This window comes from Stomoxys calcitrans, chromosome 2 (assembly GCF_963082655.1).
Source record: "Stomoxys calcitrans chromosome 2, idStoCalc2.1, whole genome shotgun sequence".
Lineage (NCBI taxonomy): Eukaryota > Metazoa > Arthropoda > Insecta > Diptera > Muscidae > Stomoxys > Stomoxys calcitrans.
In genome coordinates this window covers 164,761,766-164,786,709 of record NC_081553.1, presented here as the reverse complement: position 1 = coordinate 164,786,709, position 24,944 = coordinate 164,761,766, and the positions used below count along the sequence as shown (strand labels likewise).

General features: G+C 39.0%; 1 protein-coding gene across 2 annotated transcripts in view; it reads right to left on the bottom strand.

Annotated features, from left to right (window-relative positions):
• LOC106087615 (E3 SUMO-protein ligase RanBP2) overlaps positions 1–24,944 on the bottom strand; it is a 77,106-nt gene that overhangs the window by 11,363 nt on the left and 40,799 nt on the right. The window contains exon 1 of one of the 2 annotated variants that reach the window (XM_013252730.2): positions 7,432–7,805. The exons of the other annotated variant lie outside the window; for it this stretch is intronic. Coding sequence (XP_013108184.2) covers positions 7,432–7,503 — 72 coding nt within the window. The 5' untranslated portion in view covers positions 7,504–7,805. Of the gene's footprint in view, positions 1–7,431; positions 7,806–24,944 lie in introns of those variants that run through there. 2 annotated transcript variants of the gene reach the window in all.

Sequence of the window (24,944 nt, the reverse complement as noted above, 5' to 3'; positions counted from 1 at the left end):
TAGATACGTTTTATCGTAGGTGTGTTCACAGTATTGATATCTACAGGTTCCAGTCCAGCCTTCCAGGACGGGAGGGGACTTCTGGGACAAGTTCAAAGAACCTTTTCCAGCGATCTTTCTTGATAGGTATTATTCCAAATCTTATATATCTCCTGCTTGATGCATCTTAGCCCTACCACCAGGGTCAATTGTACACGACTGGGGCACCAACCTCAGCCGCATTTTTCGCCAACCAGTCAGTAGTCTCATTCATTCTTATGCCAACATGAGCCGGCATCCATATCACATGGCATTTACCAATAGCTGCAGATTTCAAGTTTCGGAAAATGGGGCATTCAGGTGGCTAAAAACATTTAGTTAGTCGGTAAAAATCGCAATATTGCCATATGAATCTTCAACCGCCTTCAAAATAAATAACAGTTCAGCAAATAGACTAAAGATCTTCTCTTCAATCCTGAAGAGAAACCGTTGATCTTGTGACACATTGAAAATCGCATAGCCAGCAGTCTGCAGTCACCGAAGCATCCGAGGCGAAATAGGAGCCAGCAGTCTGCAGTCACCGAAGCATCCGAGGCGAAATAGGAGTAACCATCATCCTTGTAATCAAACACCTCCTTGCAATAAATTCTTATCACCATCTCCTTTGCAGATCGTATAGTAAGGACTCGGTTTATCGTCTTTCTTTCTTCATCAGTTCAATACCGTACCTACAACCGGCGGCGGATGGTTATTGTTGTAGCAGTGTTTTGTACACTGAGACGGCAGCCCTTACCGATGAAGGAACCAATCAGGTCAATCCGGTACGTACAACCGGCTGCCATGGGATTGCGGCGGATGGTTTCCCATAATGAACTAGGCAGCTGTTTGCCGATATCATATCCTCGCGAATACTCAGACCGGACTGATACTCTGACGCTCCCTTTTTGTAGTCTTGAACTTAGGGAGATTTATTATACAAGTTAAAGTCACTAGCCCAGACACCACTAGAACGTCGAAAGCTTTACTTGAATTTAAAATTTTTTACACATTTAATTCCTTTTTTCAAAGAAATTTGACAGCCTAGTGGGAATATACGCAATCCCCATTGGGTAGTATAGTTGATTTTGTTGTTGGGCTAGTGACTTTACCATCTAAATTCTATCCTGAACATATCCCCTTAAGTTTTGAATATTTAGATGTTAATTTGAATGGCTGTTGCGATATCAGCCCAGTAGATACTTTACAGACAACATGTCTATGCAGGAAGGATCTATGTCTCCTGATAGAGTAGATCCATATGAGAACGGAGAAGATCGGCTGCCGCAGTTCGCACAAGCGCTGCATAGTTCGCTCCTGAGAATGGAAACTGGTTTCGCTATTAATCTTCTCTGGCTCCGAAACGCCTTTTGCCTTAAGCCATTTATCGAAAGCACTTTTCTTTTTTGCGTTTGCGTTTTCTTGGACCAGAACACCCACCAGTAAAATAGCGTCTTCTGCAAATGTTTAGACTTAAGTCGGTTTCAAAAAAACCACCACCGATCCAAATGGTAGCTTTATTTGAATATGGTCCTATTTGGCCTATTTCTGTTTGAGATATCGAAAGGTTTACTCAAATTCCGTTTAAAATTTCAGAAAAAATTGATGAGAAAATGATCCTTTTTAGTTTAGGACCCTGATATCGAGGAGCCTAATGCAATCCAGTGCTCCAAATATCAGTAAATCCGAGTTATAAATTTGCCTTCGGCAGTCTCTCATTGACAGTGATCCCAACCAGTCGTGTGCAGTGCTAGACAATTTGAATATTTTTCTTTTTTTTCGCGTAAAGGTGCCAAACCTTTAAAACTCTATTTACAAACTGTGTGTTGAAGTCACCAACAACACACTAACCACCTTCTTTAAATCAACAAAAAATAAAAAAAAAAAAAAAAAAAAAAAACATCACAACAACAACTACTGCTGTTCTGCTGTTTCAACAGCATGGACGGTGGCGAAGACGGCGATGATGCTGGAACTGCTTCCAACAACAATGGCAATGATAACTGTGTAGGCTGGCAGCAAGTTGTCTCGTCGAGAAAAAGACACAATGCAGAATCTCCTCTGCTTCATCAACGAAAACGTTTGTCGACTCAAGAAGACCAACCAAGCACCAGCAACAATCAATTTGCAATATTAAGTACTGAAAACAGCGATGAAAATCAAAATAACAGCAATAACAACATCGAGACCACCGAACCAAAACCACCTCCAATAATACTGCCTAATATTATGGATATAAGAAAAATGATAGATGACATATCAAAGGTAATAATTCCAAGTGAATTTACTTATAAATCGTTCAAAGATAGCCAAATTCGTCTCTCAATAAAGTCTGTGAATTCATATAGAACAATGATTAAATATCTTGATGAGAAAAAAATTTTATTCCATACGTATCAGCTAAAGCAGGAGAGAGCGTACAGGGTCGTAGTGAAAAATTTACATTTTACAACACCTATTGATGTTATCAAGCAAGCAGTTGAACAACAAGGTCATAAAGTTAGAAATATTGTAAATGTTAAAAGCAGATTCGACAAAAGTCCTCTTTCAATGTTTTTTGTTGATTTAGAGCCTGGTCCAAAAAACACTGAAGTATACAATATCCGGTATATATATAACGCTGTGGTTAAAATTGAACCACCTATAAAAAGGGATGATATCATTCAATGTCACAGATGCCAACAATTTGGACACAGTAAGACATACTGTAGGAAAATTTATACGTGTGTTAAATGTGGTCTAAACCATCCAACATCTGAGTGCAAGAAACTAAGAACTACTCCACCCCAATGCAGTAATTGTCTAGGAGGTCATACTGCAAGTTACAAAGGGTGCAGAATTTATAAAGAGCTAGTTCAGAAGCGACATGCAAGTAAGAGAGATAGCAACACGAATAACATGAATACATTTAGTACTAATATCCCCAATTTTCCGTCTACTTGGAATGCCAACATACATTCGAATAACCACAATCAGACATCGTATGCCGAAGTTTTATCAGGTAACAATGGCCCTCAAAGCAATTCCTTTGAAAAAATCGAAGCATTACTCAATAAACAAATTGAATTAACCAATTCTTTAATAAGCATGATGTCATTATTAGTGTCTAAACTATGCAAATAAATCTGAGAATTGCATTATGGAATGCCAATGGGCTTCCAAATCATCAAAACGAAGTTGAAATATTTCTTAACACTAACTATGTTGACATTCTTCTGGTGTCGGAAACACATTTTACGAATAGGACTTATTTTCGAATAAGGGGTTACGACCTTATCAGTACCAGCCATCCAAGCAATCGTGCTCACGCAGGTTCCTGCATTTTGATTAAAAGCTCAATTAAATATGAACCCCTAGAGGGAATTCAAGAAGATAGAGTACAGGCAACTCGTATTAAAGTAAGCAGCAACTCAGGTGATTTTATTGTTTCCGCTATATACTTCCCTCCCCGCCACAGCATTCAGTATCAGTACTACCTAGATATATTTTCGTCAATGGGTTCCAAATTCATTGTAGGAGGAGATTTTAATGCTAAGCACCCATGGTGGGGCTCCAGACTAATAAATTCAAAGGGAAGAGAACTTTATAAATGCTTGACAAAGAAAAAATATTCGGTTCTATCTACTGGATCCCCCACGTATTGGCCTACCGATCAATTTAAAATTCCGGATCTGCTTGATTTTGCTGTTTACGCAGGAATACCAAGTCATCGTTTAGATGTTTGTAGCTCTGAAGATCTAAGCTCTGACCATAGCCCTGTTTTGATAAACTACAACATTTCAATAAATACCGAAACTCGCAATTCCAACTTATTTTCAACTCGTACTGATATCATAACATTTCAACGATGGCTAGACGCGAATATAAACCTTAATATAAAACTCAAGGATGGAGAGGATATTGATAATGCTGTGGAATATTTTACAGGACTTATTCACGAAGCTGCTTTTCAATCCACATTAAAACCACACAAACATGTAACAAGCAATATGCATATTTCTACAGAAATAAGGTCACTTATAAGGCAAAAAAGAAGGTTAAGAAAGAGATGGCAAAACACAAGAAGCGCAATCGACAAGCGACTATTTAATAAAGCCTGCAAGGAGCTAAAAAAAGTGCTATCTGACTTCAAAAACGATAAGACAGCTTCATTTATGGAGAAAATAAACAACAGCTCTATATACGGCGACCATTTAATTTGGAAAGCTACAAAATATCTTAAGCGCCCAGTTAAAAGAAAGCCCTTGATTAAATTACCTGATGGTACCTGGTGTAGATCCGAAAAAAGTACTGCAGAAGCTTTTGCAAACCATTTACATAATATATTTTCTCCTTATGATTTTAATTCTTCAAGTGATAAAGAAGAAATATCCAACTTTTTGAACTCGCCATGTCAAATGCATTTACCTCTGAAACATATAACGCCTCAAGAAGTTAAACGTGAGATTAATGATCTTAGAAACGGCAAGTCTCCCGGATATGACAAAATCACTTCAAAAGTTGTTAAAAGTTTGACAAAAAAGGGTATTCTGCTTTTAACTTACATTTACAATTCGATGCTGAGGCTTGACTATTTCCCAACGCAGTGGAAGTGCGCTGAAGTCATTATGATACCAAAGCCAAATAAGCCTGAACATTTGCTCTCATCGTTTAGACCCATAAGCCTTTTGTCAATATTCTCTAAAATATTTGAAAAAATATTCTTAAGACGTTTATTGCCAATATTGGAAGAGCAAAACATTATTCCTGAGCATCAATTCGGTTTCCGACATAATCATGGGACACCAGAGCAGTGTCATCGGATTGTTAATGTCATAATTGATGCTTTAGAGAACAAAAAGTATTGTTCAGCAATTTTTCTCGACATTCAACAGGCGTTTGACCGTGTGTGGCATGATGGCCTATTGTTCAAGATAAAAAAGTTGTTGCCAGCTCAATTTTACTTATTTTTTAAAAGCTATTTATCTAAAAGACATTTTTATGTAAAAGTTAAGGATGAAACGTCACCATTCTTTGAAATCAAGGCTGGTATTCCTCAAGGCAGCGTGCTAGGACCAGTATTATATACCATATTTACAGCAGATGTTCCCGTCTCAAACAATGTTACTTTTGCAACGTATGCAGATGACACAGCAATATTTGGCTGTAGTGAGTGTCCTATCCATGCATCAAGTCTTGTACAAAGACAAATTCACGACCTCGAGAAGTGGCTTCTCAAATGGAACATTAAAGTTAATTCAGATAAGTCAACACATACAACATTTACAACAAGGCGAAATGACTGCCCTCCAGTGCAAATTCATGGAAACGTTGTACCACAAAACTCCACAGTCAAGTATCTTGGGATGACGTTAGATAGGAGACTAACTTGGAAAGCACACATCAAAGCAAAACAACAGCAATTAAAAATCAAAACCCGTAAACTGTACTGGCTCCTTGGACCAAAATCACAGCTAAATCTAAATAACAAGCTACGCCTGTATAAAGCGATACTAAAACCAGTATGGACCTATGGACTTCAACTATGGGGTACTGCAAAGAATTCAAATATTGAAATTTTAGAAAGATTCCAATCGAAAACCTTAAGATTAATAACAAATGCACCATGGTTTGTAAGAAACAAAGATATTTTAAAAGATCTCAAAATGCTCTCTATTAAAGAAGAAATCTGTAAACATAGCACAAACTATTTCCAAAGACTACGTCATCACCCAAATCCCCTTGCTGTTTCCCTTCTGGACGACAGCAATGACACAAGAAGACTGAAGAGAAAACATGTACTAGATCTTAGTCAGTAGCATATAATAAACCAAAACTTTTACCATAATTAAAATATAAATCTACAACATTAGTTTGTTTCTTATGTTATGTAGTTCATTGGAGCACATAACACCTGTTATTGAATAATCTCTGTGATCAATTTTGCTTATTATCTTGTATTTTTAAGATAGATTGCAAATAAAGTGAATTATAAAAAAAAAAAAAAAAAAAAAATTTGCCTTCAGTGGACAAGAGAAGCAAAAGTACATTTTGCTACTCGTTTCGTTAGCCAACTAATTGAAATCTGCTGATTTTATAGAGGAAAAAAAAAAAAAACGGTGGCTTCTTTGAATGAATCGAGCGACAAAATGGTAGTGATCCTGGCCATTAGTTTTGGGGTTTTCACCAAGCTTTGTTGGGTTTGCGCCCCGATAGCCGAGTTGGTAGCGTGTTTGGATTACCAGTGCAGGGGTCGTGGGTTCGATTCTCGCCGGCAGCCTTGGTCTGTCGCTATTGTGGTATCACAAAAGACTTAAAATTTTCGAAGTGATTCTGCAAAGGACTGCCACTCTTACCTAACCTTTATTGGGTAATTTATATCGATGCATACCACTTTGGCTTAGCAAGTGATGCAGTTTTTTTGAATCTCTTTTTTATTTTTGTAGCCACATTTTCATGCAGAGGTGACAATCTTCGTCTGGCTTCTGTAGGTGAGCAAGCTCCTTCCGGTCCAAAGGACCGATCGCCGCTGGAACAGATTGGCCATTGGTTATTTTAAGGCGCCAATAATTCGCCTTGTCATATCGAGTATCATAGGCATTCAGTATTCGGAGCCGGTGCCGCCCGGACTCTCACTGAGACTCTCCGCTCGCTACCACTGATTGTCAGCGACTGTCGTTGCAGCTTCTCCGTATGGAACATTCCACTATCCGCAACCTGTGGACGCCCACGGTAGCTGGCAACTGAGCTTCTCGTGACAGCAATGAACACCACACAGATCGAACCTCATTGTTCCAGCCTGTTGTGCTCATAGCTATGCCGTGCCGGGAAGCAAAGCAAACATCATAGTGTTATTCTGCTAAAAAAAATAGTGAAGCAAACTTTTACAGACTGTTGCTATTTTGAAGTATGCAATTCCAACACTGGTTACAAACAAAATTCTGTCCAGGTTTTAATACCATGCAGCACAATATGCTTTCATACTTTCCATTTACCCCACACGAGTTTTTGCTCTTGAGAATATCTCAGATTTTTTCATTGGGAATATTTTTTAAGTAGCAGCAAAGAAATTTTCACAAGGAATATCCATAAAAATAATGAAAAACCTCTACGCAATGTAGCTGCCAGACACATAATGTGACAGAAGCCGGCTTATTAATGGCGCGAGGCCATGTTTGCAAACACACGCATACAACCATAACCTCAAACAAACATGGCCCACAGACATGGTTGAAACTGAGGGGGTAAATTGCATATTGAAATGAACTACCCAATGTTCAATTGTTGGTTTAAAATAATATGAAAATAATTACATTTGCAGCAATATAATGCATGCAAATACGTCAGAAAGGCGACTCATGGTCAATGGCGAAACACAACAAACATCACCATGACTTCACGTAGAATTTCGGGGTGCAACTACCGTGAAATTCTTACCTCATAATCGCTTTTCAACTTGGCAAACGTCTGCCGCACCTGGGCATCAATTTCCTTTTTAGTCTTGTACATCCTGGAGTCTGCAATTTGGTGATATTCCTCGCTATTATGTACTTTTTGTTGATGGCAGCTGCACAAAATACCGCCGCAACACACGAGTTGGGTTTTGTAATTTGCAAATCCGTTTGGTTGTGAAATTTATGGCAAACGTACGGCTTTAGGTCTCAGTACAACACCGGAAAATGACAATAACTTTTGCGAAAAATATTTTTTAATACGAACTCGATGCGATGACAGTTATTTTATCTCTGTAAATTCAATGAAATTTCTTTTCCTATTTCTAGCTCTGTTAAATCACTTCGACTCGTATCACAATTTCGCGAATGGTCGTTACCGCGATTGGTTGTTTGGTTAAGGGTTGCCTGAGCGCAAAACTATAACAACTCTGTTCAAAAGTGTTGTATTTGTTGTGTAGGTATGGGCTATCATTTCACTACACCAGAAGTGATACATTGAAAATCAATTCGAAAGTAATTTTAAGAGGGTGTGCCAATCGGTAGTAATTTCCTATGGTGAGATGTAGAAATGATGTACAGCAAAATTTACATTTTGCTGTGCCAAAGGTAACTTTCTTACTATTCAAATTTTTGGCATTTCTGTCTAAGCAAAAACAAGCCAAGCTATTGTAAATAATCAAAATTTAAAATTATCTATGACTTGTTTAAAAACGATTGTTTAAGCTGCTACAGTATGCACTTATAAGGTGAGTTCATGCGAACAGCTAAGTAAAAGTTTTCTTATTTTTGTTTTGATTTTGTAGTAAATCTAAATGTCAAAGGCTTGATAACACAGCTGTGATTTTTTTCAAAAATCCTAAAAAGATGTTCTATTTGACTCGATATTCCACCCATAGGCAACAAAACAGTTTTATAATGATGAGAAAACAAATATTAAACACATTTGAAGAAGATAAATTGCAAAAGAAAGTTTATATCTAAAACCACTTTGACATTTCAGTCTGGTGCTAAAACCAATAACAGATTGGTATTAAAATCAATACCAGTCCGGTAATAGTACCAAAGGGTACTAGTCATCTTATGTTCCATCCATACCATCCGGTATGGATGCACCATACGGTGCACTTAACTATCAATACCGTAGTATGGTACTCAAATAAGCACCTTTGGTATCAATTTTTCTCTGGGTGTAAATATGTTTGTTTAAAACCATGTTTCCACTTGAGGCAAATTTAGATTTGCGACGAGATCTCGGAAATATCGTGTTTTGCAACATTTTCAATGTGTGCAAATCTACTTATTTGGGGAGTTTTGCAGCAAATTTCCTTCTATTTAAATTCAAATGCAACACTGCGTTTGCATTGAATACCGGTTGTTATTGGGACTTTTGGGCAGCACTTTTGCTCAACATCTGATCATTACTTGTAGGAAATCTTGCGTTCTTCCTCTTTTAGTTTTGTCATTCAAATTGAATTGATGACACCATATTTTTAAATAAACGGCGATGGTACTCGGCGATAAGATTAGCAGCTTTACTAAATGGGGATAGCATTTTTCTCCATACAAACCAGTGCTGGCAGGTGTTTTTGGTAAAAAATCGTCAAATTTAAGAAAAAAAAAGCAAGAAAACGATTAGGTGGTTAAATTATAAGGGTGCTTGCATTTTTTTAGTTATTTCCACTAAAGCCTATTAATGATCACTATTAGTATCCAAAGACATAATTTTAATAAAATTTTCTCTTAAGAAAACACTTCAAAGAAACCTTCTCTAGAGGCATAATGCATGATGTCCTCAAAATTTTTTTCATTTCAATGAAGATTTCTCTTCAAACAAATTTATAATGAAATTTTCTCTAAAAAACCAAATTTCAGAATTTTTTTTTAAAGGCAAAATTTCAAAGCGATATAAATTAAATTTTCTCTGACAAAATTTAAAAGAAATTTTCTATAAACTTCCCTAAAACAAAAGTTGTAATAAAATTTTCTTTGAAGACAGAATTACGCTGAAAATTCTCAAAGACAACATTTAAATAAAATGTTCGCCAAAAACAAAATTTTAACGTAATTTTCTCTAAAATCGAAAAATTTATAACAATTTCTCAAAGACAACATTATAATAAAGTGTTCGCTTAAAACTAAATTTTAGTTAATAGGTACTACCTATTACGAAAAAATTTTAAAGCCTTTTTGGAGTGGGCTTAAAATAAACTCCAAAGACCAGACCGCAGCATGTTGTCCTCCCGTCTTAACGCTGCGCTTTGCGTCAGCATAATGTATTGATACCGTCATAAAGCTCGTTGCAAGTCTCCACACTTCCTGGGCGCAAAGCTCGACTTTGTGAGAAAGATGAACATCCCACAGCTCACAAAGGCGACGGTCTTCATCAAGAATGTGGACAGCGTAATCGCGACGGAATGCATGACGAAAGTCTAAAACAAGCAAAACCAAGAGTTTCTCGTTGAGAAATGGGAGGTTTTCCACAGGGAGGAGAAGGAGGAAGGAACTCTCCTTGTGGTGGGCGTTGATGAAGTCTCCGTGACAAGCTTGGCTAAGACTAAAAGCATGGAGTACTACGGGGCCATGGCCGTCTTTTTCAAGATTGGAAAGACAAGGATAGGCAAATATTCAGGGGCGGGACACTCGATAACGCCCAACGGGCTGGGGGCCAACGGACCAAGAAGCCCATTTATTCAAGATTTGGAAGATTAGTGTAGGCAAAGATCCTAATATTGGATCATCAGCAATGCAGGGACGGTAGACCCAATGTAGCCTAACGAACTGGGACCGGACGAAAGAGCCATTACCGACTTTCTCAAGATTCGGAAGACTAGGATAGGCAAAGATTCTGTTGAGTTGCCCAAAAAGTAATTGTGGATTTTTTAAAAGAAAGTAAATGCATTTTCAATAAAACTTAATCAAATATACTTTTTTACACTTTTTTTCTAAAGCAAGCTAAAAGTAACATTAAAACATCAGGCAGTGCAGTGACGGGGAACTCAATGAAGCCTAAAGAAAAGGGAGCAGACGACCAAGAAGACCATTTAATGGAGGACCAATGATCGAGGTCATCAAGATAAACCTCCACCGGAGCGAAACAGCTACTCATGCTATGATGGACACAATTAGCAAGCGCTAGATTCAAATTGCCTTAATTCAGGAGCCATGGACGACACGGAACAAAGTTTCTGGACTGAAACATATCAACTACCAATTATTCTATGCTAACACTGGTACTCGGCAGAGGACCTGCCTTATTGGTCATAAATATTTAAATTGTTTATTTTCCCCAGAGTTATCAACGTCGGATGCAACAGTGATGAGACGGTGGGGCATACCTGGCATCACTTTATCTGCCTTTCAACTCTCCGACACCGCCAACAACGCCGGAGCTGCAGCGAGGAAAGCAAAACAGACAGGAAACGAGTTACTAATAGGATGCGATGCGAACTCTCACCGCATTTCGTGGGGTAGTACCAACATTAATAAACGGGACCAAGCCCTGGCAGAATTCTTGAATAATAACGACCTAAAATACTTAATATTGGTAACACCGATACCTTTGTAATAAGGATAAGAAAGGTGGAAAATCTAATTGATGAGGTTCAGGATAGGAGGGTCTCCATTGAGTATTCCTTCTCAGACAATTGCTACATTAGGTCTAGAATAGATCGGCCAGCGCTGAATCCAATAAGCATCCGTAATAAGTTAAAAACCAACTGTCCAAAATTCCGAAGACTACTCAGAAGAAGATAGTTGTCTTCTTCGGGAAATGAAATCAGCCCAAGAAAAATCCTTGATGACCGGGGAGATCTGGAACATTGGAAAAAAGGTCCGCAGACATTTTAGCAGACCATGTCGTTAAAAAAGCGGAAGTATTTTGGAATGTGTATTGCACACCGCTCAAGGAATACAATAAGATTGCCAGAGCGGCAAAACGTGCCTTCTGGAAGATATTTTGCGACCAGGTCGAGAGCGTTAATGACGCCGTCAAGATGAAAAAGTTTCTCTCAAAAAGTCCGAACTGAAACGCTATTAGACGACATGGGAGTGAGAGCAGAGACAACGGTAGACATTTTGAGGTTTTTGATAGAAACCCATTTTCCACAGGATACGACGGGACTCACGGAGATGCAGGAATCTTGGAACAATAAGATTGATCGAAGAGTTATCATAGCGGAATTTATGGTCAAGGCAGCCTTGAGGAGCTTCAAACGATTTAAGTCACCCGGACTTGATGGAATATTTTCGGCGCTACTACAAAAGGAGACCGACCATCTGGCCACTATTTTCACAGCGTGCCTAGAACTTGCATATATCCCGAAAGTCTGGCAGGAGGCAAGGGTGGTGTTTATATCCAAGCCCGGCAAAGCAAGTTATGCGACACCAAAGGCCTACAGGCCTATAAGCCTTGGGTCTTTTCTACTCAAAACCATGGAATGCATTGTGGACACCATGATAAAGAGTAGAACATCCAGCGAACTGGTTAAATAGAAACGGCATGCCTATGACAAGGGAATGTCGGTGGAGGTTGTGCCTGCACGAGGTTGTGCATAAAATAGAAAAATTCTTTGATGCCAAAACGTACACCCTGGCGGTATGCATTGGCATCGAGGGGGCTTTTAACAATGTGCGGACCGACACACTGATCCAATCCTTAGACCAGTACCGGGTGCACCCGGTCCTTAGAGACTGGATAAACCATATGCTAAGGAACAGGTGGATAAATTGTGTATAGCATGGCATGCAAATAAGGGTGAAAGTGGCACAAGGCACGCCACAGGGAAGCATTTTATCGCCACTCTTAAGGGTAACCACCATAAATGACCTATTACGGATGCTGACTGGGGAGGGATTTGAACCTGTCTGCTATGCAGACTATTTTATAATACTTCTTAAGGGTTAGGATCCGAACCAGCTATGTAGAAGGGCCGAAAGTGTCTTGCATATGGCATATGACTGTGCTAGACCCAGGGGTCTCAATGTTAACCCAGAGAAGTCTGAAATATGCCTGTTTACGAGGAAGAAGAAGGTGGGCCAATTTGACGCACCACGTTTCCTCAATAAAACGATTTCAAATACTTTGGTGTGATCTTGGACAGGAAACTGAATTGGAAATGTCACATTCAGGAGCGTACTGAGAAGGCTCACAGATGTTGGGCACTATGTAGACGGGCCGTAGGCTCGAAATGTGGCCTGAATCCGAGGATAGTCTACTGGCTCTACAGAAGCGTGATGAGACTAAGACTTACTTACGCCTCAGTAGTTTGCCCACTAGAGCACTGGAGACTATTCCAGATATCCGACCCATTGACATACAGATTAAATGTGAGGCAGCCACTGCGACTATGAGACTTAAGGCGATGGGAATGGATCGGAGATAGGGGACAGAGTGGTCAGGCCTGGGGGTTTTTATTGAGAACCCAGACACTGAGATCTGTTTTAGACTGCCTGACCATAATACGGTGCGGAAGAATAAGGATGACACGATCCGCACCGTTTGGTTAAGGGCGTGGGCGACGAATGCCATGTAACCCTGTGAAACAGCTAAACGGTCGGTAAGACCAAAATATATTCAGGTAGTGGCAGTTGCCCAACAACAAAATATTCAGTGCACTATCAGTCAAATTTCATTTGAGCTGCGTACATGCAAGTGAAAATTTCGCATACGAACTGTCAATACATTTCTTATGGTAATTTCGTCAGATGTGCCACTGCTCTTAACGGGCAGATAAAATTAGAAAATTCGGCTGAGCAGGGCCGTAGTTTTTTTGAAAACCACATTCAATCAAACTTGTTATCCAAAACAGCAAACATGTTTCCTAAAAGAGCAGTTTTTGTCTGCTGAAAATGGGATAGCAGACATTTCTGCTGTTTCAGCAAACAGGGCTGCTGTATTAGCAAACATTTCAGCTAAATCAGCAAACAAAACTGCTGTTTTATGTACATAAATCTGCTGAGAAAAAAGTTATGCTATTTGTTATGTTAAGAATTGCTCCGTCTTGAAGTCAAGAAGCCTTGAAGCCTTTCAGGTCGACGCAGTCCGAATTAAGGCAGTGGTCGACGAATGCGCATGCAACATTGTGGAACAGCGAAACGGTCGGTAGGACGGCGAAAATCCTATGGGGGATCCAGATCGTGAGAAGACGAGGCTATTACTGAAATGAAGTAAAAAGGAGGTCAGTATAGCTATTGGTATCATAACGGGACACATAGGACTACGAGCTCACTTATGTAAAATCGGTGCGGCAAGTCATAGCATGTGTAAGGCATGCGGGAAGATGATGAGACTTTGGAGCATTTCCTTTGTCATTGCCCGGCTTTCGCGTCTTACAGATACCGGCACTTAGGTGGAGACTCAATACCAGACATGAACCAACTTAGGGGAGTGGTATTATAAGTAGCACGGAATTCCTAACTTAAAATTTTTATTTTAGAGGTTACTTTATAGTTTTTAGAGCACACAACAAGCCAATTACTGGCTTAGGTGCATGTCTATAATGGCATGGGGCGGATTAATATCTGCACCCACTTTTCAACCTAACCTAACCTTCACGCCGCAATTTCTTCACGATTTCGTTGAAATTTTGCATGTTTTTCGTTATGACTTCCAACAACTGTGCCAAGTATGATTCAAATCGGTCTATAACCTGATGTAGCTCCCATTAAGCCGATTTCCCGATTTGACTTCTTCTTCTGTAACAGAATACTTCTCGGTATTCTGTTACAACTTCCAACAACTTTGCCAATTACGGTCCAAGTCAGTCTATAACCTCATAAAAACTCAACCAAATTTGTTATTAAAAAAAACAGCAAATGTGTTTGCTAAAACAGCAGTTTTTGTCTGCTGAAAATGGGAAAACAGACATTACTGCTGTTTCAGCAAACATAGGGCTGCTGTATTAGCAAACATTTCTTAATGCTATTTCAACTAACAAAATTTGCTGTTTTGAGTGCACAAGTCTGCTGAAAAAATAATTTGTATGCTACTTTTTATGGTTGCCTGTTACTTGTTTTGACTACTTTAGGCATTTTGTTGTTGATTTTTTTAGAATTTTGTTGGAAGAGATGAATTTATTTTGTGGAATATTACCGTAAAGAAGCTACCTGATCCATCCATTGGTATACATTTGAAATGTGGCTGAGCTAGGTCGCAATTTTTGGTATTGCTCTACTAATGCGCACATGACTGACATGGCCTTTTGTATCTAAATTTAAAGAAAAAACGTTATCGAAAGTGTACTTTCTGTGGTGATATAAACATCCATTAAGCAGCAGTTATTTTCAGCAAACAACAGACTTTTCAGCAGTTAACCTGCTACTCTGAAATTGCAATACCACAGCTACAATAGCAGCAAATTTAACTACTAATATTCAGCAGACAGTGTTTGCTATTTTCAGCAAACTTTTTCTATGAGCGTAGCTCCCATTTAAACCGGTCTCTCTATCGTCTTTGTTCGGTTCCTAGAAGCTTTAATTTTTGCTAGTTTGACAGAAGTTCGGTGTGTAGAATAATTTTATACCCTACAACTAAATATATTTTGTATAAATTTTTAGCAGAATCCATGGTGGCGGGTTCCCAAGTTTCGGCCCGGCCGAACTTGGCACGCTTTTAATTGCTTCTTCTAACATCCCTTTCATTATTAAGCAGCAGTCATTTTGCAGTAAGCCTGCTGCTCTGAAATTGCAGAACTACTGCTACAATAGCAGCAAACTACTAATATTCAGTAGACAATGTTTGCTAATTTCAGCAAACTTGTTTCTATGAGTGTGAGCATATACTAACCTTGTCATTCCGTCTTAGCTTAAGTTTCGCACAATTACTTATCCAATTTCGCCCAATAACTTCTCCAATGACCTCTAACATAGGTGCTAAGTTTGACTTGAATCGGTCTAAACCGCCCCTATATGGCGCAGCTATTGTCTGATTTGGCAGAAATTTTCCACAAATACTTCGCCTATGACCTTTAATGCCAAATGTGGTCTGAATCGCTCCCTAACCTAATATAGCTCCCATATAAACCGATCTCCCGATTTTACTTCTTGGGCCGCTATAGGGCGCAATTCTTATCCGATTTGGCTGAGATTTTGCACAATGACATCTACTATGGCCTTCAACAACCAAAGTATGGCCCGGATTGATTTTTTACCTGATATAGTTCTAATTGCATAGTAATTCTTATCCATTATCCTTTGTTTGCCTATAAAGAGATACTGGGCAAAGAACTTGACAAATGCGGTCCATGGTGGAGGATATATAAGATTCGGCCCGGCCGAACAAAGTTAGCGTTTACTTGTTTTTTTTTTATACCCACCACCGAAGAATGGGTTTATATTAATTTTGGCATTTCGTTTGCAACACATCGAAATATCCAATTCCGATATGATTATATCTTGACATAGCGCCCATATAGACCGATCCGCCGATTTAAGGTCTTCGGGCCATAAAAGCCACATTTATTATCCAATTTTTCTGAAATTTGGAACAGTGAGTTGTGTTAGGCCACTCGACATTCTTTTTCAATTTGACCACGATCGGTCCAGATTTGGATATAGCTGCCATCGAAATCAGACCATAAATGCGTCTTTAATGGGCCCAAGACCTAAAATTGAGAGATCGGTCTATATGGCAGCAATATTGAAATCTGGACCGATCTGGGCCAAGTCAAAGAACTATGTCGAAGGCCCTAACACAACTCACTGTCCCAAATTTCGGCGAAATCAGACAATAAATGCGCCTTTTATGGGCCCAAAACCTTTAATCGAGAGATCGGTCTTATGACAGCTATATCTAAATCTAATCCGATCTACGACAAATTGAAGAAAGATGCGCATTTATTGTCCGATTTCGTAAAAGGCGCATTTATTCTCCAATTTCGTCGAAATTTGGGACAGTGAGTTGTGTTAGGTTCTTCTACATCTTTCTTCAATTTGGCGTAGATCGGATTAGATTTAGATATAGCTGTCATAAGACCGATCTCTCGATTAAAGGTTTTGGGCCTATAAAAGGCGCATTTATTGTCTGATTTCGCCGAAATTTGGGACAGTGAGTTGTTGATCAATGACTTGTACTAGTTAGACCATCAATGTCCGTGCCGAATTTGGTCCAAATCGGACCATATTTCGATATAGCTGCTATTGACGTATAAATTATGCATTTTTCACCGGATTATGACGAAAGGTGGTTTACATATATACCCGAGGTGGTGGATTTCCAAAGTTCGGCCGGACGAACATAGCGACCACCGTAGGATAGGGGTATACTAGTCTTGTCATTCTAGGACCCCATAAAGTATATCTATTCTTGATCGTCCCGAAATTCTTATTCGAACTAGCCATGTCCGTCCGTCTGTCGAAGTCACGATAGCGATCGAATGCGTAGAGCTAGCAGCTCAAAATTTTGCACAGATAATTTATATTGATGTAGGTGGTTTGGGATTGCAAATGGTCCATATCGGTTCAGATCTGGATATAGCTCCCATATAAACTGATCTTCCCATATGACTCCTTGAGCCCATGGAAGCCACAATTTTTGTCCCATTTGGCTGAAATTTTGCACATAGTGTTCTGTTATAACTTGCAAGAGCTGTGCTAAGTACGGTCCAAATCAGACAAAAACGTGATATAGCTCCCGTATAAACCGATCTGCCGATTTGACTTCTTGAGCCCATGGAAGCCACGATTTTTCGTCGATTAGGCTGGAATTTTGCGTACGGTAAGAACATGATATACCAAATCGGTAAGAACCTGATATAGCTCCCATATATACTGATCTCCCGATATCACTCCTTGAGACCATGGAAGACACAATTTTTGTCCGATTTGACTGAAATTTTGCACAGAGTGTTCTGTTATAACTCCCAACAACTGTGCAAAGAACAGTTCAAATCGGTCAACAACCTCTATATAGCTCCCATATAAACCGACTCTCGACTTGACTTCTTGAGCCCTTACAAGACACGTTTTTTTACGATTTAGATGAAATTTTGCACATAGTGTTCTGTTATGACTCTTAACAACTGCGCCAAGTACGGCCCAATTCGGCCTATAACTAGATATAGCTCCCATATTTTAGCAGAATCCATGGACAGCACATGCTCACTATAGCTCTGCTTACGATTGTCAACCTATCTACCAGAAATGCCGAAACGCTTGCGACTGATTTCATACAAAACTGCAAGTGCTGCAAAAAAGTATAGTCTCCTCAGCGATGCGACATTTCGAAAATGGGAACGCACCCCCATTACAGATAAAAAGCGTTCCTTACATTTTTTGTATGCAATTCTCATTCACATAGCATGTAATGTATGTTAGCCTGCCCACCATCAATTAGGTAACAAACAAAACGTTTAATCCCGGCTTCGATGATAGAGCCAGCACATGAAAATATTAGTCGTAGTTAAAAAAGGAAGAACCCAATGGATTAAAGTACCCACAACATTCATGATAGTGTGTCATGCCGCACAGTATCTTGGTTGATTAATTTTCTGGGGGAAGTTTCCATTGGAATACAGATTTTTGTGTCTATACTCAGATTACAAACCACTACCATTCATATAAGATTAACAATCCGACAGCCTCATATATGGATCTCTAATCTTCGTTGTTCCATATCAAGACACTGTACAATGTCGTGGTCTTTGTCCACTCAAACGGTGGAGGTGTAACACTCAAATCTCCCATTTTTGCTGTTGTCGGTTGAAACCAAATTCGCCTGAGACCGGTGTCGAGCACCTGCACTTGTAACAGTTTCACACACACACACACCTTAAAGTGCCAGGAGCGGTCGATGAATTTATTGCCACATTTTGGTCTTTTATTATTTTTTGATGTTGTTGGTGATGGTGATGGTGTTGTTCTTGTTGTTGTGTTTTGGTATTTTTTCAATTTCAAATAAATCTTTTTGCTTTGATTACATTTAAACGATTTTCTACTTGTGCCGCTTACATAACGAGTTTTGGGATCGGGTTTGCCGGCAATCGGCGGTGGTGACCCACCGGTGCCCGTTATGACGGTGGCACCTGTACCACTGTCATGCATCTTGTCTGTCTTGCAGCCAAACTATCTGGCCGAATGTATGACTGGCTGGCTGACTTATCAGGCAAACGAGATTGCGCCCCTCCGAAAACGCTCTCCTATTAGTTTGCACAGACCAAAGATATTCGATAAATGCCAACTCGATTTATGTTGTCGTTTCCACTCTATGTCGTCGTTTGCTGCTGAGGATAACGGCTAGGTAGCCCGGTTTGATATTTGGTTTCAAACTGACTTTGAATGACTTTCTATATGGCGGGTAATAAGTAAAATAAGTAAATTTTGTGAGAGTAAATTTTGTAAGTTTCAAATTTGAGACAGTTTCATAAAAGTGTCCTCGTAAAAGTTTGAACGCACCATCACAGGATGGGGTTTTTATTAATTTTTTCATTCCATTGGCAATGTATAGAAATATCAACTCTCGACACAACAAAGTATAACCGTATATACTGATCTTGCTAAATTCTAAGAAGTAAGGGAAGGCAAAAGTTGGGCAGTACCAACGGTTCGCTTCGCTACCCCCTCAGTAGTCATAAAGTTTATAGAATTATGAAGTCTTGTCATATCTGAATATGGTATTTCAGAAATCTGTCCACTTCCATAAGGAACTTCCAAATAATACCAAGAATAACACTTGGGAACTACTTTACCAAAATGTTTTATTGCCCAATTTTGAAAGTTTTTGCTAAATCCGTACAGAAAATAAAGGTGTAACTATATCCCACTTTTGAGAGATATAGCTAAATCGGTGAGAAAGTACCATTTGATCCTTTTAGCATCTAAATGTACGAAAAAAATCTAGTCGCCAAATATAAACTGTCAAGGAGTGCCTGTTTGTGCCAAATTTCAGAGCTGTAGATCATTAGAGAGTACCAGTTTGTACGATTTGATACCTTAATGTACGAATTTCAAACAAAAATCCAGTCACCCGATATACACCGCAAGGTGTATTTTTATCTTCATCAGTATGTCAAGAACCATTTTGTACGTTTATCAAAAAAAAAAAAATCTAGTCGCCCGGTACATATTGTCAAGTTGTACCTGCATCCCAAATTTCAGAGCTGCGGCTCAATCTGTAAAGAAAGTACGATTTTGTACGTTTTTTTTGAAATTTGTACATTAGGGTACCATGGTAAATTTCAAAAAATCTTCTAGTTGCCCAAGAAACACTGTCAATATGAATCTGTCTTCCACATTTAAGAGATCTAGCTAAATCAGCAAGCAAGTACCATTTAGTACGATTGAGTGCCTATTAGTATGAATTTCAAAAAAATCTCCTAGTTGGCTAATATGTACTGTTGCGGTACAATAGTATAGCAATTTTCATCCCTATAGTTTAATCTGTGAAAAAACCACATTCTGTTCGTTTTAGTGCCTAAATATACGAATTAAAAAAAAAAAAACTCCAAGTTGCCCAATAAATACCCTCAAGGCGTACTTGTATCCCAAATTTCAGAGCTCTAGCTCAATCCGAAATAAAGAAAAAGCGTGCAAAGTTCGGCCGTGCTGAATCTTATATACCCTGGATTGCATTTGTCGAGTTTTTTTCCCGGCATCTCTTTTTAGGCAAAACAAGTTATAGTCCGATTCGGACCATAAATGAATGATGAACATTGTAGAAGTCATTGTGTAATATTTCAGTTCATTCGTAAAAGAATTGCGCCTTGTAGGGGCTCAAGAAACAAAATCGGGAGATCGGTTTATATGGGAGCTGTATCAAGCTAGTGATCGATTCAGGCCATATTAGGCACGTATGTTCAAGGTCATGAGAGAAACCGTTGTACAAAATTTCTTCCAAATCGAACGAGAATTGCGCCCTCTAGAGGCTCAAGAAATCAAGACCCAAGATAGGTTTATATGGCAGCTATATCAAAACATGGACCGATTTGGCCCATTTACAATTCCAACCGACCTACACTAATAAAAAGTATTTATGCAATATTTCAAGCGGCTAGCTTTACTCCTTTGAAAGTTAGCGTGCTTTCGACAGACAGACGGACGAACGGACGGACGGACATGGCTAGATCGACTTAAAATGACATGACGATCAAGAATATATATATTTTATGGGGTCTCAGACGCATATTTCGAGGTGCTACAAACAGAATGACGAAATTAGTATACCCCCATCCTATGGTAAAGGGTATATAAAAGTACCATTTTGTACTTTTAGCAACTAATTGTGCGAATTTCAAAAAATCTCCCAGTCACCGGATATATACTGTCAAGCAGTAATTTTGAGGGTCCTAGCTGAATTTGTAAATAAAGTACCACTTTGTACGTGTTAGTACCCTAAAGTACGAATTTCAAAAAAAAAAATTCTCGTCGCCCGCTACATACTACCAAGGTGTACCAGTATCCCAAATATCAGAGCTGTAGCTCAGTCTGTAAAGAAAGTATCATTTTGTACGTTTTAGTACCCAAATTAACGTAGTACCCAAAAAACCCTTCTAGTTGGCCAATTTGTATTATCTAGGTGTACCTGTATCACAAATTGCAGAGTTTCAGCTCAATCCGTAAATAATGTTTTCAATAAAATCTTCTAGTCGCTCAATATATACTGCCAAGTTGTACCTGCATACCAAATTTCTGAGCTCTATCTCAATCTGCAAAAAAGGGCCAAATAGTGCCAATTACATCACTTATGAATGTTTCCTTCCCCTCCCGGTACGATTACAGCATTTCGTAGTTGGTACAACTAATCGTGTTATTGTCAACACTACGATTATTTAATTTATTGTACCCACCACCATGGGACGGGGGAATACTAATCTAGCCATTCCGTTTGTAACACCTCGAAATATTCGTCTAAGATCCCATAAAAGTATATATATTCTTGATCGTCTCGACACCCTGAGTCGATCTATCCATTTCGTATTCTCTTACGACTCCAACAACTGTGCCAAGTTCGGTCCAAATCGGCCCATAATCTGATATAGCTCCCATATAAACCGATCTCGCGATTTGACTTCTTGAACCCTTACAAGCCGCAATTTTTGTCCGGGTTGGATGAAGTTTTACAAATAGTATTTTATTATGACTTTCAACCACTGTACTAAGTAATCTCCAATTCGGTCTATAACCTGATATTGTTGACATATAAACCGATCTCCCGATTTGACTTCTTGAGCCTCTGGAAACTAAAATTTTTGTCCGATTTTCTTATAATTGCAGATAGTGTTCTGTTACGACTTTCAACAACTGTGCTAAGTACGGCCCAAATCGGTCTATAATCTGATATAGCTCCCATATAAACCGATCTACCGATTTGACTTCTTGAGCCCTTACAAGCCGCAATTTTTGTCCGATTTCGCTGAAATGATGCATTCAGTGTTTTGTTATAGCTTTCAACAACTGTGCCAAGTACGGTCCAAATCGGTCTATAATCTGATTTAGCTCCCATATAAACTGATCTCCCGATTTGACTTTTTGAGCTCCTGATAGCCGCAATTTTCATCTGATTTGGCAGACATTTTGCATGTGGTGTTTCGTTATGAATTCCAACAACTGACCAAATCGGTCTATAATCTGATTTAGCTCCCATATAAACCGATCTCCCGATTTGACTTTATGAGCTCCTGATAGCCGCAATTTTTATCTGATTTGGCAGACATTTTGCATGTGGTGTTTCGTTATGAATTCCAACAACTGACCAAATCGGTCTATAATCTGATTTAGCTCCCATATAAACCGATCTCCCGATTTGACTTCTTGAGTCCATACAAGCCGCAATTTTTGTCCGATTTCGCTGAAATTTGTATGCTGTGTTCTGTTATAGACCAAATCGGTCTATAACCTGATATAGCTCCCATGTAAACCGGTCTCTCGATCATCCTTGTTCGGTTCTAGAAGCTTTAATTTTTGCTGATTTGACAGAAGTTTGGTATGTAGAACATAATTTTGCCCTTCAACTAAATTTATTTTGTATAAATTTTTAGCAGAATCCATGGTGGTGGGTTCCCAAGATTGGGCCCGGCCGAACTAAGCACGCTTTTAGGTTAGGTAGAATAGTGGGTACATATATTAATCTGCCCCATGCCACTTTAGACATACACCTAAGCCAGTAATCGGCTTGTTGTGCGCTCTCAAAACTAAAAGGTAACCTCGAAAAAGAAAATTTTATGTTAGGAATTCCGTGCTATTACAAAATCCTTAATTGTTTTCAATACCACTCCCTTAAGTTGATCATGTCTGGTATTACGTCCCCACCTAAGTACCGGTGTCTGTTAGCCGCGAAAGCCAGGCAATGATATAGGAAATGCTCCAACGTCTCATCAATTTCCCCGCATGCCCTACATATGCTATTACTTGCCGCACCGATTTTACATAAGTGAGCTCGTAGTTCTATGTGTTCGATTATGACACCAAAAGCTATACTGACCTCCTTCTTACATTCTTTCAGTAATAGCCTCGTCCTCTCACGATCCACATGCCACATAGGATTTTGGCCTTCCTACCGACTGTTGCGTTTGTCGCCCACGCCCTTAAATCGGACTGGGTCGGTTCGAAAGGCTTCAGGTTAACTAAGTTTATCTGGCCTTCACTGCCAAATCGTTTGCCCTTTCATTCTCCCCTTATTCCGTTATGGCCCTGCAGCCAAACGATGCGGATAGTGCCATCCTCAGAGAAGGCGTTAATCTCCTTCTTGCACTGACGACTGTTCGTTACCGTACCGTCCGATATGGCCCATTTGCAATCACCCACGACCTACATCAATAAGGTATATTTGTGTAAAATTTCAAGCGGCTAGCTTTAGGGGTTCGACCGCTATCTTCATTTCGACAGACGGACGGATATGGGTAGATCGACTCAAAATGTCCATCCGATCAAGAATATATATACTTTAATGGGTCGCAGATCAATATTTCGAGGTGTTAGAAAAGGAAAGACTTGGTTAGTATTATCCCAACATAGACAGAAAAAAATTGGTTTCAATCACCAAATTCATTGATCCAAATAATTTTTTACTTGAAACTGCTTCAATCACAAAAATGATAATACCATATCAAGCACAGTTTTTGAAAAAGGCGATTGAATAAAATTTCAATTAAAAAAATTGGATATTCAATTAAAAAAATGATTGAAATTTTTTGAAATTTCCAATTAATTTTTTAATTGTTCCAATTAAAAACATGATTGAAATTTCCGAAATATCCAAATAGTTTTTTAATTCGATCAATTAAAAATGTAATTTTATATTGAAATTTTTGCGGAAAGCGCGCTGTATAAGGTAGGCACATATGTAAAACACCTAGAACACGAATTAGAGATTTAAGTTTGGGTTCACGATCTCTATTTAGAAACAAGCACTTCCGGAGGTTTTCCAAAAATGCCGCGGAAAATATTGCTTCCCTTATTATAAAACTAAGAGTAGCTAGGCGGGTTCAGGTCTAGCTACCAGCATAGACTAATACGAGCCAAAATAGTATTTGTTAGTAATATCACCTAAAAAACATAGAAACCAAAACATTTATCGCATTCTCTAAGATGGACGCATATTAACTTTTCGCATGGACGAATGTGGTTAGCATCTTTGTTTGAAAGTAGAGAGTCGATATTTTCATAAGCGAAAACAGCTAAATATGCTATTTTCCATTGGAGGCGGAGAAACCAAGGAGTAATGTAATGCAGTCACCATGGTAGTCGTGGAGTAGTCATGCGTTCGTTCGTCTGTCCAAAACTTTTCATCCATTGTTTGCGAGGTTTTGGTGATGGAAAAAAATTTGTTTCTAATGACGATTTACATGTGCCGCTTCAAATTATGTAGATGATGTGGATGCTGACGGAGATGACTTTGGCTGTGGCCCTAGTGGCAAGGGGCAAGAAGAAGTAATGGTATTCGTGGAGATGACCTCTAGTTCAGTTAAGCGATTACAAATGCCGAACTGTTATATGAACGTGATGGGTGTTGTGCAGGTACTCAATGAAAGCCACACATTTCTGATGGTGTACTTGCATGGAGATACAATAGTGCCTGGGCTAATCAAAATTCAATACTTTCAAATGTACCACCAATTGTTGTCCAATTAGTGTCTAGGCATAGATTTGAACAATCACTCTGTGCCTTGGCCTCGGCGAAAGACAAATACAAATTACCTACAAGAGTGTCACACATTTTGGGATACGCATTTGCCTGGCGAATGTCTTCGCTGAGAGTGAAAATTTAAGACATTTGCCATTTAAGGGACAAATACATTGTCTGTTATTCAAGGTATTTAATAGTTGTCGCCACTAAGGGTAATTTTTTAAAAGCTATAGGAAAGTTTTCCAAAAAAAAGACATAAAATTCATTAAAATGCATGAAATCTTTATTCAAATCTAGACCGATCTGGGCCAAATTGAAGAAGAATGTCGATTGGGCCAACACAACTCACTCTCCCAAATTCCAACAAAATCGGATAATAAATGTGGATTTTATGAGCCTAGAATTTAAATCGGCGGACCGTTCTATATGTGGGGGTTATA